Source organism: Rattus norvegicus, chromosome 13, assembly GCF_021556685.1.
Source record: "Rattus norvegicus strain SHRSP/BbbUtx chromosome 13, alternate assembly SHRSP_T2T, whole genome shotgun sequence".
NCBI classification, from domain to species: Eukaryota; Metazoa; Chordata; class Mammalia; order Rodentia; family Muridae; genus Rattus; species Rattus norvegicus.
In genome coordinates, this window is record NC_141546.1 from 49271346 (window position 1) to 49289866 (window position 18521).

General features: G+C 49.0%; 1 protein-coding gene across 2 annotated transcripts; it reads right to left on the bottom strand.

Annotated features, from left to right (window-relative positions):
• Positions 1 to 18097, bottom strand: Rnpep (arginyl aminopeptidase). 2 transcript variants are annotated; one of them, NM_031097.2, is given in 11 exon segments: positions 7 to 400; positions 1317 to 1459; positions 2788 to 3012; positions 4502 to 4610; positions 4785 to 4897; positions 5688 to 5801; positions 8766 to 9001; positions 9615 to 9731; positions 12923 to 13071; positions 13998 to 14138; positions 17631 to 18088. In NM_031097.2, coding segments are annotated over 11 exon segments (1953 nt in total). In that variant the 5' UTR covers positions 18078 to 18088; the 3' UTR covers positions 7 to 241.
• Positions 18098 to 18521: the final 424 nt, after the last annotated feature.

Sequence of the window (18521 nt, forward strand, 5' to 3'; positions counted from 1 at the left end):
ATCTACTTCTTGCTTAAAAACATTTATTCGAAGAGAAAAAGAATGACATTTTATGCTCTGCAGCCTGGTCTAAGGGGAGCATGGGAGGCCCTTTTAGGACTCTCAGGACTCTCTAGACCAGAAGCTGCCACCACGGCAGAGACCCAAACCCAGAGAACAGAAACTCCGGGACGCTGACTTGAGAACATGAATTTGGGAAGGAACAATTCTTCAGAAAGGCAGGGACCACCCAGGTGAGCCTCTAACTGCCCTTGGGCGCCAGGATCTGCTGGACATAGTTGACCACGTTACTGTGGAGCTGGGAAGCGGTGGCTGCAAAGGTCTCCTTGGCGAGGGTCCGGGCCATCTCGCTGCCACCCATCATGGCATGGTACAGTGGCAGAGTGTACTTCTGCTTTCCCTGTAAGAAACACAGACACCTGTCCTCAGTAGCGTGCCCAGTGGGTCTGCTCAGTCCACCCCCTCCAACAGCAGCCATGGTCTGAGGACAAAAGAGGTGTGGGGGTCAGAGCAGGGGAATGAAGTGCTTCTGGTGAGAAGTACTGATTTTGGCATCTTCTAGGGGGTTGAGGGCGATCCTGGGGAAATAAAGTTCAGCATGAACCCCAAAGCATGGTAACGAGGGGCCATATACAAGTACAAGCAAATGACAGGTTGACATGATGGGACTACAAACTTTTGGAAAGTTGGAGGCAGTTAATCACCAAAGCAATGAAAGCCAAAACCCAGGGCCATGTAAGGTCCATCTGTAGTCAAGCCAACAAAACCCCCAGGAGTCAAATTCACATCACTGAGCTCCAGAGGCTTGGCAACCAGCCAGAGGGTTCAGAGGACCTCCACACAGACCCCACGACAGAAGAAGCCATCTGGGCGTTGCTTCGGATCCACTCAGTCCCATCTTGCTCTGGAGTTGGGGATGCTCAGTTTATGGGAGAGCCTTCTGCCCTCATGGGTTACTCTCATGGAAGTCTGCTGGTGCTAGAACTCCTCCAGGGAACGGGGACCTGGCCCTTCACTGACCTCCTTTGTTCTTTGGCACGACCAGTCCCATTGCCCTCTTCCCAGTTTCCGGTTAGCTCTAAGGAGCTTCATCCCCTTAGACTTCACCAGCCAATCTCCACAAAGCTCCCTAAACCTGCAAACTTCTCTTCCCACAGGATGAAGCTTCGGGGAGTTACACCAGCATGTCGTGAGCAGAGGGTCACTTCGCCTGAAGCGCAGACCCACAAGGCTCTCCTGGCCCCACACACAGGAAGACCTCGGGGATGATAACGGAGGTCACAGCCTGTGAGGGGACCAGAGATGCAACTACCCACCTGACTCTGCAGGAAGTCCTTCACTTTCCAGAACTCTTCTTGGTGGTCATTCTTAAGGATGATTTGGCCCCATCTTAGCCGTAACTCAGCATTCTGAGCATTGGAAATCTTTGGGTATGTCTCCCCAAGTTTTTTCACGTTCCCTAGAAAAGATGAAGTGACAGGCTATTGGTGACCAGATAAGGCTCATTCTCAGGGGGCCGCTGAGTGTCTGTCCTCATTCCCTCCAAAAGCACTGGCGAGAACCTCCAGGCGCTTCCCTTACCATTCATTCATTGTCCCCATCCATTCTGCTCTTGTATCAGCACGATGATGCTGTAGTACCAGGTCCACCTTAATTCTAAGGCTCTCCCATAAAATGCCCTTAATTTTACTCCAGAGACTTTTCCTCATGTTCTCCCCTACCATTATTCTAATAAACGTGGACCCAGTTTTGAAATCCAAACATGTTCAGTTACTTATTCTCAGTATGAAAACTCCTATGTCCAGAGAGGTGACGACTATTTCTGACTGGACACCAGCAAAGCATCAGTGGGTCTGACAACGGAGCTGGGGAGATGGTTCAGTGGCTGGGAGCACTTGCTGCTTTTCCAGGGGACCTCAGCTCAGTTCCCAGCATTCACATCAGATGGTTTTCAACCACCTGTAACCCCAACTCTAGGGGATTTAACACCCTCTTCTGGCTTCCGTGGGCACCCATACACACGGGACAGACATACAAGCATACTTCAATAAATCTTTAAAATAACTTTTGGGGCTGGAGAGAAGGCTCAGCGGTTAAGAGCACTGACTGCTCTTCCAGAGGTCCTGAGTTCAATTCCCAGCAACCACGTGGTGGCTCACAACCATCTGTAGTGGATTCCGATGCCCAATTCTGGTGTGTCTGAAGACAGCTACAGTGTACTCATATAAATAAAATAAATCTTTAAAAAAATAGAAAATTGGTTGGGGATTTAGCTCAGTGGTAGAGCGCTTGCCTAGCAAGCACAAGGCCCTGGGTTCGGTCCCCAGCTCCGAAAAAAAGAAAAGAAAAAAAAAATAGAAAATTTAAAAAAACCTTTTAAATAAAAAAGTTTGGGTGACTAGGTTCAGATCTTAGCCCGACCGTTTAGTAGTTGTTTCAGTTACTGGTGCCGTCCTGATATAATCTCTGTTACCTGGGGATTAAGATCATGCTATCCCGTCACAGAGTAATCATGGGGATTAAATGGCCTAACAGAAACAGTTTGCAGAGGGCCCTGCAGACCAGGGCTCTGATGACTGCCAGACTTTACTATTTGATCTCTGTGACACTTGTGTGTGTGACCTTCACCGCTCTGATGGCATAGTCTTGTGAAGTATCAGCCTTTCTTCTACCCTGGAGTCACTTAGAGGCCAAGTCACTTCTGAGTGTCCTCTGACCTCTGACACGAAGGTGTGCACCCAAGCAGCCCGGACGCACGGTGACAAGGAGGTGACCCACTGTGTTTACCAGGAGGGAGAGGAGACTTCTGCAGGATCTTATCTAGGAAGTAGACAAGCTGGTAGGTCTTCCAGGTAGAGATGGCCACAGCCTCGATGGCTTGCATGTCTGGCTCTGAGGCTGCCCACAGCTCCGCCAGCTCTTCAGCTGGCTTCATGAGTGAGTCCCCAGGGGAGAGGTCGGGGAGGTAGGGGGGCCAGCCAGGGGTGTTCAGCCATCGGTTGAACTCAAAACCTCATAGGTAAAAGAGAAGAGGACACTGTCAGGACCCTCCCACCAGTCAACATGTCCAGTTTCCTGAGCTTGCAAGTCCCATTTCCCCAGCTTCGAGGTCCTGGCTAGGGTGGCATCCTGGAGACGCTCACAGTGAGACTGGACAGTGCCTGTTTCTACTATGAGACTGGTTTTTGCTTTAAAATTCACACCTTGTCATCAGGTGGCAGACACAGGTATGGCTAAGCTCAACCCTGTTCCCCAAATCCTAATGGCATGGTGGGTAAGCACCAGGGACCCAAGCCTGTGCTGCCTAGCTGCCCACCGTAGCTCTTCCATAAGGCTCTGGAAGGCTGTGAGCATATTACTTTTTACCTCTTGGCGCCTCAGTTGTTTGTAAAACGGGGGTGCTAGGCCCTACCTTAGTTGACAGTTGTGGAGATTAAATGAGCAAATACACATTAAAAGCTTAGCGTACTGCCTGGTGCATAGTAAGCACTCAGTAATTATTAACTATTATTCCTTAGTCTCATGACCTTGAAATCCAGGCCTCCAACCAACTGCAGGACAAGGTGCTACCAAGCCGAAACTGACTTCACCAAACCAACCAGAGTGATTCAGAGTTCACATCCCGACGAGGGGTGTGTCTAACTAAGGCACTGTCTGAGCCACGTAGGGGACGTCTGTCTTCTCTGCTCTATGAGGAAGTAGCGCCTCCCTGTGCTGACATCACAGTGGTGGCCAGGATGTCCTTTTGCTCACAGCACCCAACAGACCTCACTGTGAGCTCAGGGCAGAGGTGATGGCCCTTTGCTGTCCTGCTTCTAATCTGGGCGACAGAGGTCACAGCAACCCTCTGAGAAGAGTCAAGAAGTTGGTCTGTCTCTGGGTCTCTGTCCTGAGACAAGGTCTCACGCAGCGCACGTACACTGGCCTTGAACTCACTGGAACTGAGGGTGGCTCCTCAACCTGATCCTCTTGTCCCCACCTCCCCAAGAGCTGCGGTTACAGTCACGCTCGAAGTTTTTTATTTTGTTTGTTTTGACTTGAATGCACCATATAACCCAGGTTGGTCTTAAAGATATGGTTATTGGCTGCCTCAGGCTCCAAAGTGCTTAAGTTCAACTTAAGAGATTTTTTTTCATTTGCTTTTATGTTTTTTTATTTTTTTGGGGGGGCGCGTCAAACCAGGTTCTCATATATGACAAGCAAGCGTTCTACCAACTAAACTACACTGCCAATCCAGGAAGTTGAAGTCTGTCTGTCTGTCTGTCCCTCTCTCTCTCTTTCTCCCTCCCTCCCTTCCTCCCCAGATTGAGTCCAGGGTCTTGTACACACTAGACATAGCCTGGCCCATGGAACTCCACCCCGGCCACCCCAGTCTTTCTACGGAACAGGGCCCGGGTCCTGGGCTGGCTCTCCAAATGGCAATTCACCAGGAATCTATGATGCCATGTTTTCCTGTCTTCTCTGAGTTCTTGGAAGCTAGCAGTCCAGTTTCTCTGCTTACCTGGGATGGAATCCACTCCCTTCTTCTTCAGCTCAGGGAAATACTCCAGGTAGAATTCCAGAAAGTCTTCAGCCAAGATACTTTGGAACTTAAACTCATCTACATAGGCCTGTGAGGAGGGAGGTGGTTGTGTCTCTGGCCACCTTGAGGAGCAGAGCCCCCACCATCTCTCAGGCCCTCTCTGACCCCTTACCTCTTTCGGTGGTCCCCCCTACCCTAGCATTCTGACCCAGCTGCTTTACCTGCTCCTTGTCCTTCTCCCCACTTGGAGAGTTGACTGTACCTTGAGAAACTTGTCAAACTGTTCCTGATCACCCACCAGATGGGCCAGGTATGAGACAAAGCAGTAACCTTTCTCGTAGGGGGTTTCATTGTAGGTGTCATCTGGGTCAACACCTGGAGAGGACAGAGCAGACAGGACTGAGTGGAGGCACCTTCTCTGCCTTCAGATTACAGACTGACTGCTGGGCGTTCAGACTACACCTTCCCTGGTATAGCCAAGGTTTCTAGGCCACCGATGGTCCCTCTCATGGCACGTCAAAGGTGATAGCAGAGGGTGGGAAACTACAGATCTAAGGCAGGGTCAGGGAGGCCAGTGGTTCAAAGGGGCTAGCACATTTCTTTGGGTGGGGCCTTAACTTACTCTTAGGGCTAAAAAAGCTCAGACTTTTAAGTCCTGTTGGTCACCATCTACACAGTCAACCTCCCAGGTGTTTTTACAACTGTCCTGGACTTAAGCTAATCCCCAATGTACAAGAAGTTCACTTTACAGTCAGTGGCACCAGAGGACACACGCTTCAGTTGCACAAAGGGGTTTTAGGTTAGTCACACGTGAAACTAAAGAAGAATGCTAGAAAGCAGGAAGTCTGGAGCTGACAGGTGCGTGACCTTGGGCAAGTCACTGCATTTGCCTTGTTCTGTAACTGGAGGCTAACACACTTTACAAGCTGCACTTCTGGGACAACGGTAAAAAGGAACGGGAGAGTGCCTGTACAAAGCAACGGCCAAGTCACTAAGAACTTAGTGGCCGAAATGGTTGTGTTCAGTCGGCCTACAGAACGGGAGATGACCAGAGCACTCTAGTGGCCTCTTATTCAAAGAAAGCATTCTGACACAAGGCTCGGACTAACTTGGGGGCTCCAAGCATAATTTACTGGAGGGGGGAAGACAGAGGAGCCTTCTGGACCTGGTTCAATCTTCACCCGAAGCTTGTTGAGTGGGTTTTCCTCTCCAGACACATCCATGTGCTGCCGTAGCAGAGCCCTCCCCGTTGCGGCCTCCAAGCAAGTGTAAGCAGCTCCTGGTCCAAAACAAACACAAACCCCAAGTTCAACACATCCATGTCCTCCCCAACAGAGGAGCTGTGCTGTCCCCTTGTGGTCTGAGGCTCAACAGCATTACCTCCCAGAGTGACACAGAACATGACTCATCCTCTCCCTAGCTCTGATTCTCTGAGATATAGAGGTTTGGTTAACCTGGCATGTGGGTCTCTTCCACAAAGGCTAGAGGAACCTTCCCTTGTCAACAGGAATGGATATATTTTCATTTTTAGGTAATAACTTGGTCTCTGTGAAACTTAAAATAGTTTTCCTCTGATGATCCTGTTGTACAAAAGAAACCATCACCTTCAAAAACGTCAAGCATCTAGCCTGGGCATGGCAGCACAGGCCTTTACTTATCCAGCTCCAGGGTCCCTGTGAGTTTAAAGTCAGTCTGGTCCACATAGGGAATTCCAGGCCTCTACATAGTGAGACCTTGCCTCAAAAATAGAAAAAAGGAAAAAAATTAACTGTCTTTTAAATTTCCTCCTGGCTTTAAAAACAGTACCTTGGGAGCTGGTGGCGTGCTTCAGTGGGTAAAGGAGGCTGCCACCAAGCCCTCATACCTCCAACCAAGATTATTAGAAAAGGAGAGAAGCCATTCCAGAAAACTGTCCTTTGACTTTCCTACAAACACTGGGGTATGCACACACACTTCGATTCCAGCGCTCACTGCATGTTCTGACTCTGAGCCTCCCTTGGCCTCAGTTTTTTCTTCTGAACAATGGGAAAATAAAAATGTACTATGGGATTCTCGTGTTTTAGCTCTGCTAAGCTAAACTCACTATGTAGTCCAGGCTAGCCCTGAAGTCAGTTCAGGCACCATGGCCAACCTACTTTTTTGGTTTTGTTGTTGTTACTGTTTTTCCTTTGTGTGTGTGTGTGTGTGTGTGTGTGTGTGTGTGTGTGTGTGTGTGTTTCAAGTGGGAGGACAGTGAGTGAGAGGAACTGAGAAGAAAAAAATGTGTAGCCTAGGCTGGCCTTGAACTCATAATCCTCCTGCCTCTGCCTCCCTCAGCAAATACTACGGAAGTGTGCTACCACAACTGGTTGTTTTTCCTTTTTAGGACAGCATCCTATATGACCCTGGCTGGATTCACACTCAAACTTGTGACCTTCCTTCTTTAGTCCCCCAGTGCTAAGGACTCACAACTGTGAGTCACCATGCCCTGTTTGCCATAGGATTCTTTATGGCTGATTAAGAGATTCACAAACAAAATCTTGCTCTGTGTACTTTGAGTAAGAGTACAGCACTGGTCAAACTTTTGGGGAAGTAAAGGACAGCACACACTGAAAGTCTTTACCCTGTTCAGACCTAGAGGTGATGTTTCTTTTTGTTTGTTTGGAACTCTTGCTCTGTAGACCAGGCTAGCCCCGAACTCACAGGCATCAGTCTTCCTCTGCCTCCTGGGTGCTGGGATCAAAGCTGTGTGCCACAACCGCCAGGGGGAGAGGCTATGTTTCTAACAGTCTTCCTTACTGAAATCTTCCGAGGTATGCACTGACAGGTGTGCATATAAAAATGGTTGTCGACATATTTCTTTTTTCTTTTGAGACAGGGTCTCCTGTAGCTTAGGCTGGCCTCACTAGCCTTGGCCTTCTGAGCATGAGGGTTATGGGCATGCACCATTGTGCCCAGATTTATGTCTGCAAGAGCACCCGGAGACTCATGCATGTTAGGCAAGGACTCAACCACTGAGCTAGTGAACTTTATCAATGTCCACACCCCGTGCCCTGGCCCTCAGTACTGAGGATCAAACTCCAGGCCTTATGCATGCCAGGCAATCACTCTACCAAATGGGCTACGTTACCAGCCCAAACCCTAGTGAAGGTCAAATGTAGTGAAAAGTTGTTTTTTGTTTTGTTTTGTTTTGTTTTTTCTTTTCTATTTTTCGGAGCTGGGGTCTGAACCCAGGGCCTTGCGCTTACTAGGCAGGCGCTCTACCACTGAGCTAAATCCCCAACCCCTAGTGAAAAGTTTTTAAACTCTTTTTTTTTTCTTTAATGCTTTGAATTATTTCTAAGAATTAAATTTTTTTTAAACATTATTCTCAAGCTAGTTTAAAACCATTGATGTGAGCAAGGAATAAGATAGCATATGACTTTAATCCCGGTACTCAGGAGGCAGAGGCAGGCGCATCTCTGGTCTATACAGTCAGTTCCCGGCTAGCCAGGGACGCACAGTAAGACCCTGTCTCAAAATAAAAATAAACCAAGCCTATAGACCTTTGATCTTTCATACTCACGTACAGAAATCGAGCCTTTAGGAGGTAGAGGCAGGAGGGAGGAGTCTGACCTGGTTTATTAGGGAGTCCAGACCAGAAGAGCCTACATAGCAAGAACTTGCCGGAACCCTGCCCTTCAGTACTGGAGGTTGGACCCAGGAAAGCTCTTTGCCAACTGAACAGATGGACTGTAATCCTCAGCCCAAGACCTGTCTCAAAACAGCCCCAAAGTGCTGGGCACGGGGGCTGCACAGCTTCTACCCCAGAACCCAAAGGGCAAAGGCAGGCAGACTGGTGATCTGTGTGACGTCAAGGCCAGCCTGGTCTACACACAGTAGCTTCTAGGGCAGCCTTCTGTGAGGTTTGTCTCAAGCAACACAAAAACGAGCAATATAAACAAAAAAATTAAAAGGGGTTGGAGAGATGCCTCAGAGGTTAAGAGCTCTGACTGCTCTTCCAGAGGACCTGGCTTCAATTCCAGCAACCACATGGTGGCTCACAGCACCTGTGACTCCTGTCCCAGGGGATCCGATGTCCTCTTCTGACCTCCATAAGGACCAGGCACACGTATGTTGAACATGCATGCATGCAGGCAGAGCGATCACACAATGAAAGTGAACAACGAAAAAGCCACAGTCTTCTTCGTAAGTCCCACTTCCCTTCACATCCACCCACACAGTGGGACCACAGGAGCAGGGGCTTGGAAGGATGGCTCCTTACCGAACAGGATGGTGGAGATCCTCCTCTGGGCATACATGGTGAAGCCTTCATTGAGCCAGAATTCCCCCCAGTTGGCATTGGTGACCAGGTTCCCAAACCAACTGTGGGAGATCTCGTGGATGATGACGTCGGCTAAGGAGCGGTCCCCTGCTAGCAGGCACGGGGTGACAAAGGTCAGGCAGGGATTCTCCATTCCTCCAAACGGGAAAGATGGTGGCATAAAGAGTAAATCATATCTGCCAAGAAACTGAAGTCAGGGGAGGCCCTGACTCTTCAGAGCAGACCTCACTTCCCCATCCTCCTCAGACCCAGAGCTGCAGCCACTAAACACACAGGCCTTGCTGAAAATGAAGCTTGGGCCTTGGGGTGCCTCCCTGGGAAGCACCCCTGCCTTCATGCTCGCTCATTCTCTGCAAGGCAGTGGAGCCCTGCTTTGCTCTCCTCCCAAACCAGCTGTGAGCATGCTCTCAGTGCCGTCACAACTACCACCCCAGAGGCCAGCTTCAGGTCATAAAGACCAGCCTGAGTCTCCAAGCCTGCAGCTTGAAGACTTTATAAAGTAACTTCCCACACAGAGGAAAGGCATGCTCACAAGGCCCTGGGCTTTCTCCACTCTCCCCACCTCTCTAGCCTGGCAGTGCGTTTTAATGACTTCAAAAACCGTTCCTCCCAGATCCCTTTAGCAGCCTCAAGGAGCCTGGCTCACCCCTTCCTCTTTGCTTCCTCCTCTCCTGCATTTCTGGGATGAGGTAGCCTTGCTCTAGGAGACAGAGGAAGGGAGAGAGCCCCAGGAGTGTGGAGAAACAGCTACTCGCTTTCACGAAACACATCCATTAATTGATACCACACCTTCCCCAAACATAGGGTCCGAAAAGCTTCTCTCCTGTTGCCAGAAATTCTTCTATGACCCCATTGTATTCCTCCTTGGCGGCTTCAATCAGGCAGGGCTCTGCCCACACCCGGCTCCTAAGCACAGAGAGGCAGAAGAGTGCTCAGACTGCTTCGGCCATGTGAACCACAAGTAGAACACTAGCCTTGGTCCCATATTTGAGCCAATGCGATGTGGCCATGTGGCCAGCCACTCACGCAGGAGAGACAAGATCAGACCCTTTGCTCAGCCCCAAGAGGCTGCCCGTCACACCTGGGTATGAGAACCCAAGATTGCCTTAGGGAGGGGCCACACACACACACACACACACACACACACACACACACACACACACATAAATGTGCATGTAATTATGTAATTTTAGAAATTTAAAAAATGGTCTAGAACAAACAGAAACAAGCCTGTGTATAAATAAAACTGGTGTGGCAAAACAGGTGTGTTTACAGGTGTTCAATGTATGGTCCCTTCAACTTTTTATAATTTGATTTTCTTCAGAAAAATTAAGAAATAGTGAACAAGGTGGCACACATCTATAATACCAGCATTAAAATTTTTTATTCTGGGGGTTGGGGATTTAGCTCAGTGGTAGAGCACTTGCCTAGCAAGCGCAAGGCCCTGGGTTCGGTCCCCAGCTCCGAAAAAAAAATTTTTTTTATTCTGTTTATTTATGTGAATGCATGATGTGCATGTGAAAACATGCACGGCACAATGTGTGTATGTGGAGGAGTCTAGTTTCACTGTGTATGATTCACTTTGATTGTCAGGCTTGGTGGCAAGTACTTTACCCAGTGAGCTGCCTTACTGGCCCTTATAATCCCAGCATTTGGAAGGCTGAGGCGTGAGGATTGAGAGTTGGAGGCCATTCTGGGCTCCACAGGAAGACCCTGTCTCAACCAACCAACCAACCAAAGAATAAAGACGGGAAATCAGAAGTGAAGAGAGAGAAACACCACCACCACCAGGAAGATATGGTCAAACAAAGTCAAAGCTGAGAGAGTCAGGATTCGGCCAAGGCCACGGACTCCAGGGATGAGCTGATACCGAGATTAGGGACTCCTGAAGCCAAGGCCTGCACCTGGGGTTTGCATAACTAGTTTATGTCATAGCTGGTCATCCCCAAGAGGATACAAATATTATCGACCTCACTGAGTCTGGGGAACGATTGGGAGGGATCATATACAAAAAACGGTCACTGGGTTCCACCCCTTGCCTTCTACCCAGTATGCTCTTGTGGTACCAGGACCTGGGATAGGAGGAACATTGTGCCAGAAACCTCGTGTGTTTAACGTACAGCACAAGGGATGTCCACCTGATGGGGGATAAAGAAGTCATCATCACTACTTTACTTCTTTTTGTTTTGTTGTTTTTGACACAGGGTTTTGTGTAACCCAGGTTGCCCTTCACCTCGCTGTGTAGCTGAGGAGGACCTTTAACTTGGGAATCCTCCTGCCTCCACTTTGTAAGTGCTGAGATTACAGCACTGTGCCACCACCCTTGGCTTATGCATCGCACAACCAGGGCTAACTAGTGCGTGCAAGGCAAGCATTTTATCAACTGAGCTACACCCCCCAAACCATCGTCAGCACCAGTTAAATGGACCACGTGACCGTGTTTGACATGCTTTTGAGTCAATTTCTTATGCAGGGTTCAAAAGAATATTTTACGGTATGCTTTCTGTCATGTGACATGGATTCTGACATCTTCCCACCGCCCTTATGACTAATTCATCCGCTGTCTTGTTTCATTTGAAGGTAAGGTCTCATTTTGTAGTTCTGGCTGGCCTCGAACTCACAGAGATGCTATTCATCTGTTCAGAGTGCTGAGATCCAAGGTGTACACCACCACACAGTCTGACTCACACTTTTATAAATAGAACGTTCGTTGGGACAAACACATCCTCAAACCACTGGTCTTTCCTTATCTTGCAGAGGAAAAGTCCTCTGGTGGCAAAGACGACCTCCCCGTCTAGGAATATGATAAGACCTTGTCTTTCGAGATTGGCATGGTTGTGTGGAGGATACAGCTCAGGGTAAGAGCGCCTGACTAGCATGCTTAAGGTCCTGGGTTTGACCCCAAGCACATCAAAGTAACAACAACCAGGGCTAGCGCTGCTGTAAATGTGTGTGCTGGAGGCAGGTCAACGGACGCCTGCTTATTATGCTACCTGACACCTAGGAGCTAACTTAACTCATGATTCCACTAGTTCTGCAGAGCCCTGCTGTACAACTTGAGCTAAGGAACAAACAAGAAAGGCAGCAAAGAGGCCTGTACAGTGCAATCCAAGCTTTGATCCTTCCACAGCAAGATTAAGCTGCAGAGAGAAATGATATGATGATCTGAAAAAAATCTATTCTTCTGGTTTTAGATAGGATTATTTATTCTATACAGCCCCCCTGGCTGACTTTGAACTTGAGACTTTCTCTCTCAGCATCCCTAGTAGCTGGGGTTGCAGATATGTGCCCCTGTGCCCAGCTCGTGGCCGACATCCTTGTCTCAACAAACTGTACGAAATACCCTTTTGCCTCCACTGAGTCCATCTAGCATCTTGACAGTCTATGTCTAGATTGAGGGATCTGCAGCGGACAGAGAGGATAGTCTTTCTCCCCTTAGAAGGATGCAATAAGGGCTGGAGAGATGGCTCAGCGGTTAAGAGCACCTGACTGCTCTTCCAGAGGTCCTGAGGTCCTGAGTTCAATTCCCAGCAACCACATGGTGGCTCACAACCATCTGTAAAGAGATCCGATGCCCTCTTCTGGTGTGTCTGAAGACAGCTACAGTGTATTTACATATAATAAATAAATAAATCTTTAAAAAAAAAAAAGAAGGATGCAATAAGATGCAAGTTGTTAATTTGCAGAACTCAGCGCTAGAGGAAACGGGTTTGGGCACAGAGGTATATACGGTGGCTAGAAGAAACTTAGTACTTAGTTACTAATCGAGATCAATCTTCTAGAACTTCCACCTGAGCGCCAATATCATGTGATTGAGCGGCTGCCTTCACCCACGAGACTCCACCTCAGCTCCAGCAGCTGCTGCTGTGCCAGCAGGACTGGGGGTCTCACCGCTTAGACACGGAAGAAAGGAAAAAGGAGGGGTAGGGAGGAGGAGGAGAGAAAAGCTAGAACCTCTAACAACCTACTTAGCACCTGAAGACAGCGGACACGGGATCCCACACCGCCCCAGGAGCCATTTTATCAGGACCACTGGGCCAGAGCGGCCCCCACCTCTGGGAGGGGGGGGGGTCAATCCAACCTTGCCTGTTTCTTACCTGGGTCCAACCTCAGCTGAAGCCAGATCTCCAATGGCCAAAGCTATCAGATAGGAGGGGATGGGCTGGCTCATCTGGAAGAAGAACTTATTTGGTCCTCTCCTCTCCCATGTGCTTGCACTCATCACAGCTGTGAAGCCATCTGGAACCTGGCAACAGAGAAGATGTAGGATACCTCACCCGGGGGGAAAGCTTCGCCCGGAAAGCCTTCTCTGCATGTTTGTCTATTGCTTTGTTCTTTCTGAGGCCAAGTGTTTCTATGCAGCCCTGACTAGCCTGGACCTTGCTGTGCACACCAGGCTGACCTGGAACTCTGGATGGTCCCCCTGCCTCTTTCTGGCTGCTTGAGTTACAAAACCATGCCCAGCAAAGAGGCCTCCTTTGTCTAACCTGAAGGATAGTATGATCAGAAACCCAAACAGTGACAGTGGTGACTCACTCAGTCCATCCTGGAGAACATGAAGACTTCAAAAGCTTACACTGATGGGATTTGAACTGCGTAAAATTTCTGTCAATGGACGAGGCCTGATAGCACATGCCTTTAACACCAGCAGCTCAGGATCTCTGATCATCTGCGGTTAGCCTGCTCTACACCTCGAGTTCCAGGCTAGCCAGGGCTACACGGTTCTTAAGAACCGTGTCTCAAATATCCGAAATGGGAAGCTTTACACGGAAAGACTTCAGAGATTCCACTGGATGGATGTAGTAAGTTGCCAGTCAAAATGGGACCTGATGGGTCCGAAGTTACATTCTGTCCCTATCTTTCTCTTAGACAGGGTTGGCATTGAACTCATGATTCTTGTGATTTTGCCTCCTAAGCTGAGATTATAGACCTGTACTATTGTGCCTGGCCTGTCTTTTTTTTTTTTTTTTAACATTAAAGAAACATTTATTTTAATATGATTTAATTATATGTAGGGATGTGTGTGTGTGTGTGTGTATATATAAATGAGGGTGAACATGAAGTGCTAGGCCTCCTGGACAAAGGTGTAAACCTCCTGATGTGGGTGCTAAGAGCTAAATTAGAGCTCATTCACAACCTCCAGAGCAAACATACTGAATTAAGTCACCTCACCTCAACAAGAGCCGAATACGTGCATTTCACGGCTGGGGTGTCGAAGCAAGGGAAAAAGGCTCGGTTTAAGACTGCCTGACCCTGGGTATACACAAAGGGTTTCTTCTTTCCTGCTGTCTGCTCAGGAGCTAACCAGCAAACCTAAGAGAGAACAGAGAGGCAGTTCAGAACAGACGGATCACGAATGGAGAAGAAAAGGAGCTGGCTGACACAACAGGACATTTCATAATCACTAAGACCTCCCAGCCGGCCAATCTATCCCTGACCGTCCTGTCTGAGTGTGTGTTTAATCTACTCTGGAATAGGCCATGGTCTCAGGCCCGTGTCACAGGGCAGACACTGCATTCCCACTGGATCCCATGGGTAGTTCAGGAATCCTATCAGAGCCTCAGACTGAGATCCGGTCCTCCCCTGCGTCCTTCTAGCTGAAGCAGTTTCCCATCTAACCAGAGTAAGATGTTGCTTGCTTGTTTGTTTTGACAGGGTCTTAATGTAGCACATGCCCGGCCCAGGTTTAATTTTACTCATGAATACTCATGAGGTGGTTAGCTCATTCCTGTATGCAGTCAGGTGACTCCTGTTCTCTCCCATGTCTGGGTATGGCATTTCTTCCAGTAATCCTTTAGAAAAGCAGGGCGACAGAGACCTTGTATTGATAGAGGGATGGTGAGATGTCTGATGCACTTCGTTTCTGGTAAACCGGAACAAACTATCTGCAGTGCAAGGATATTTAGTCACAGGCCGGCTTTCGACCACCAGTTGTTCCCAAGACACAACTGTAGTCTTCTCAGTTACTCCAGACCTCCTTTCTGAGTGCCCAGGGTTATGACCGACGTTGTAGTTGTCTATCAGTAAGAAAGTCAAGGCTTTATCACGAAAAGTGACCTATCTTACTTCTGCCCATAGCAAAAGGAAGCCATACACAACATAGGTAAAACTGTTTATGTGTGTTTGAATGAATGTGTGCCCATTTAAAACTGAAGGATGGATTACACTATCCCAGGAACGTTTCCTAGGTGAACTAAAGGTGTCTGATCAGACCTTTAAGGGCAAGCAAGAGTCAGATGTTGGAAGGAAAGGCAGAGGCCTGGATGCAGGTTCTGGAACTGCGCAGGCCCTGGGTAGACTGGTAGGAGGCAGGCCTGAGCAGGCAGAAGGGCTTTGAAAACAAGGGTCTAAGACACTTCAAAGATGCATAAGGAAGCCACACTGGATGTTGAGTATTTCTTTGCCTGCTTTTGCTCAAGTAAAATAAATGTAACTAGTCTTCCAATAAATACAGGGTAGTGTGGAAGAGAGGAAGTGACACACGAGAGAGCTGAGGAATACTAATGTAGTGGGACCAGTGAGGTAGACCCCCGACATTCAGATGACACAGTGTTGTTACTACACAGACTCAATACTGTGTGATCCCAGTGGCGCTTCATCTCTGGATTTCCCCGCCACAATGTACAATTCCAGTCTAATCATCTAGTCCTGGAGGAAAAAAATCTGAAAACTGTCAGTAGAAGACAGCTCTATAACATACCTGAGCAGCACTCCCCCAAACTGTTAAGATCATAAAAAAACAAGAAAGCCTGACAAACTCAAAGATGGGCAGCTGCACAGCCAGCTACAATGGGCTGCTCTGGCTGGGCTCATGAATCCGAAAAGGAAGTAGGTAAGAAACTAAGATCTGGGTAAAGCCTACAGAGACTTGCTAGTACTGACGGTTGGTGTGTGCTGGTGCTGACTGGTCAGATGCTAATAGGGAAATGGAAATTGTGGGAGACACCTGAGCAGCTGTGTACCATTTGCCCAGTGTGCTGTTAATCTGCTGTACTGGCTGGTTTCGTGTGTCAACTTGACACAAGCTGGAGTTATCACAGAGAAAGGAGCCTCAGTTGAGGAAATGCCTTCATGAGACCCAGCTTAAGGCATTTTCTCAACTAGTGATCAAGGCGGGAGGACCCAGCCCATTGTGGGTGGTGCCGTCCCTAGGCTGGTAGTCTTGGGTTCTATAAGAGAGCAAATTGAGCAAGCCAGGGGAAACAAACCAGTAAGTAACATCCCTCCATGGTTTCTGCATCAGCTCCTTCTTCCTGACCTGCTTGAGTTCCAGTCCTGACTTCCTTTGTGATAAACAGCAATGTGTAAGTATAAGCTAAATAAACCCTCTCCTCCCCAACTTGCTTCTTGGTCATGATGTTTGTACAGGAACAAAAACCCTAAGACATCTGCCTTCGGATGTTATTTTGAATTTGCAGTCCTCATGCCTCAGCTTCCTAAGTACTGGGACTCCTGGCAAAGTACCATCCATCATGCCTGGCGGGTATCGGAGCTTATAGATAGAAAGTTCACTGAATTGTATCAAGTGCCCTGCGCATCTTAGGACAATAACTGACTCTGCTGTTTGACTTAAAGATGGAGAAATAATGAACAGAGTTTCCTAAGACGCAAGGCACTTGACAAAATTCGGTGAACTTTCTATATAAAAGTACCTGATACCAGCCAGGCATCATGGCACCTTGCCAGAAGTCCCCAGTACTCAGGAAGCAGAGGCAGGAGGACAGCAAATTCAAAATGGATTCCGCTGTTAACTTTGCCACCTTTCGAGTGCGCAGATTTAGGGAGGGTTTAGTTTTCCAATCCTGTTTAATTTCTAGCTCCCGTTGAAAATTAGGACTCAAGATATAGCACAAAAAGCAAAAATGTTTCCCAATGTTACGCTTCCCTCCTGGCACCAAAGGGAACTTGACTTTGCCTTTGGTGCTAGGTTAAACCGCGGTGCTTTAGCCTTTCAGTTTCCCTAACAAGTTCCATCTCAAGGCTCATTTACTCCTCCAATCAAAGGAGGAAGTCAAGTGCTCTTTGGGTCAGTAAAGGGGAACTGTTAGCTGGATAGGCAAACTCAATTGTCTGCAAACAGCTTTGGTGAGCCTTGTAACCCAGCCTAAGGCTGTCACTCTTACAGATGTCCGCTACATAGTTACCTTAACTTCCAATGTTTGTTCTCTGAAAACCTTAAAACTTGAAAACCAACCAACAGTTACTGAGAAGACCAAATTATTATAAAGCCTAGAGTACTCATTACACATTCTCGTTCTTGCTCGGATTCTTTTAAGTCAAATACAGGATTTCAAAGGAGGAAACAAAAATGATTATTTAGGCTTCACGGGCTGTTTAAACCTGTGCAACCAAAAGGGCGTGCTTGCTTTCACAAGAAAGGATCCTGTCAGCAACCAGCTAATTAATCAACACTGTCCAGACTTCAAGGATTATAAAACAAAACAAAAAGCAAAGTTTGCGTATCCCGTTTCTCATCCTGAAAAGACACACAGGATAGCGGACGAGTTGATCTAACACGTGGATGACAGAAACAATGCGGGGCAATCTAAAGCAAATAATCCGGACAGAGGCCAGGGAGGCAGGAAGGAGCGGCAGGAGGAACACAGCACGGCTGGAGAGGTTCGAGCCCAGGAATGGGGAATAGGGAGCCAGAATTCAGAGCCGGCTGCTGGGGAGGGGAGTCTGCGCCCAGGGATGTCCCGTGGAAGCTGCAGGACCAGGTTTCCTGCTCTCTGGCTCTGGAGCGGCAGGCTGGCCAAGGGGGCTGGGAAAGGCCGGTGGCCCCGGCGCACAGCGCGCACTCACCCCTGGTCCCTCTCCGACGCGGTAGGTGAGCTCCAGCCGGAAGCGCTCGGCGGCACAGCAGGGCTTCGGAAAGACCACGCACAGGGCCTGGCCATAGTGCGAGAAGGGCTGTGTGTGGAAAGGCACGGGCTCCGTGAGCTGCTGCTGGTCTCCGGGCTGCCCCCGCAGCAGGGTCGCCGCCATCACCTCCAGGCAACTGTGCGAATCGAGCCGCAGCTCCGAGGCGCCCTCCGGCAGCAAGCAGCGCAGTTCCAGCGTCGCCTTGCCGTTCAGTCCGCGGCTCCCCGGACCCGGGCCCGGAGGCCCGAACTCGGCCCGCAGGTCCAGGTGCAGGTGCAGGATCTCGAAGGCGCGGAAACTGGAGGCCGAGGCCACGTCCACGGCTTGTGCCGAGTGAAGTGGCCGCCGGGCCGCGCTGTGGCAGCTGCTGGGTCCGCTGCTCTCCATGGCTCTTAGAGCGGTTGCTCACCCGCCAGGAAGGCCGGTCGCTCCTCGGGTCCTGGCAGGCTCCGCCTCGAGGCGACGCGCCACCATGCGCCCCGCCCCCGAGGAATGCAAGCGGCCACCGCTCCTAATCCCCTGGGGTTGTCTCCTCCCTTGTGGCGTGCAACCCTTCTTCCAGCTTCACACAGGTTCCCCCTCCCCCACCCCCTGCTGTGGTAGATCGCCCATCAGTCGAGGTCAGCCTTACGGATTCCCCATCCTCTAAGCAGTCAGCAGACTGCAAGGAGAACAGAACCTGGATGAAAGGGTTCTGGAAGGACCTTTTTTATTATACTTTTGTGTCAGGACCAGAGACATTTTGTTGTTCTGTCGTTATATATCTATAGGTTCCCACCCAGCTTAAATTTAGTTGTTTCTATTTAAAAAAAAAAAATGTGGATGGGTGTT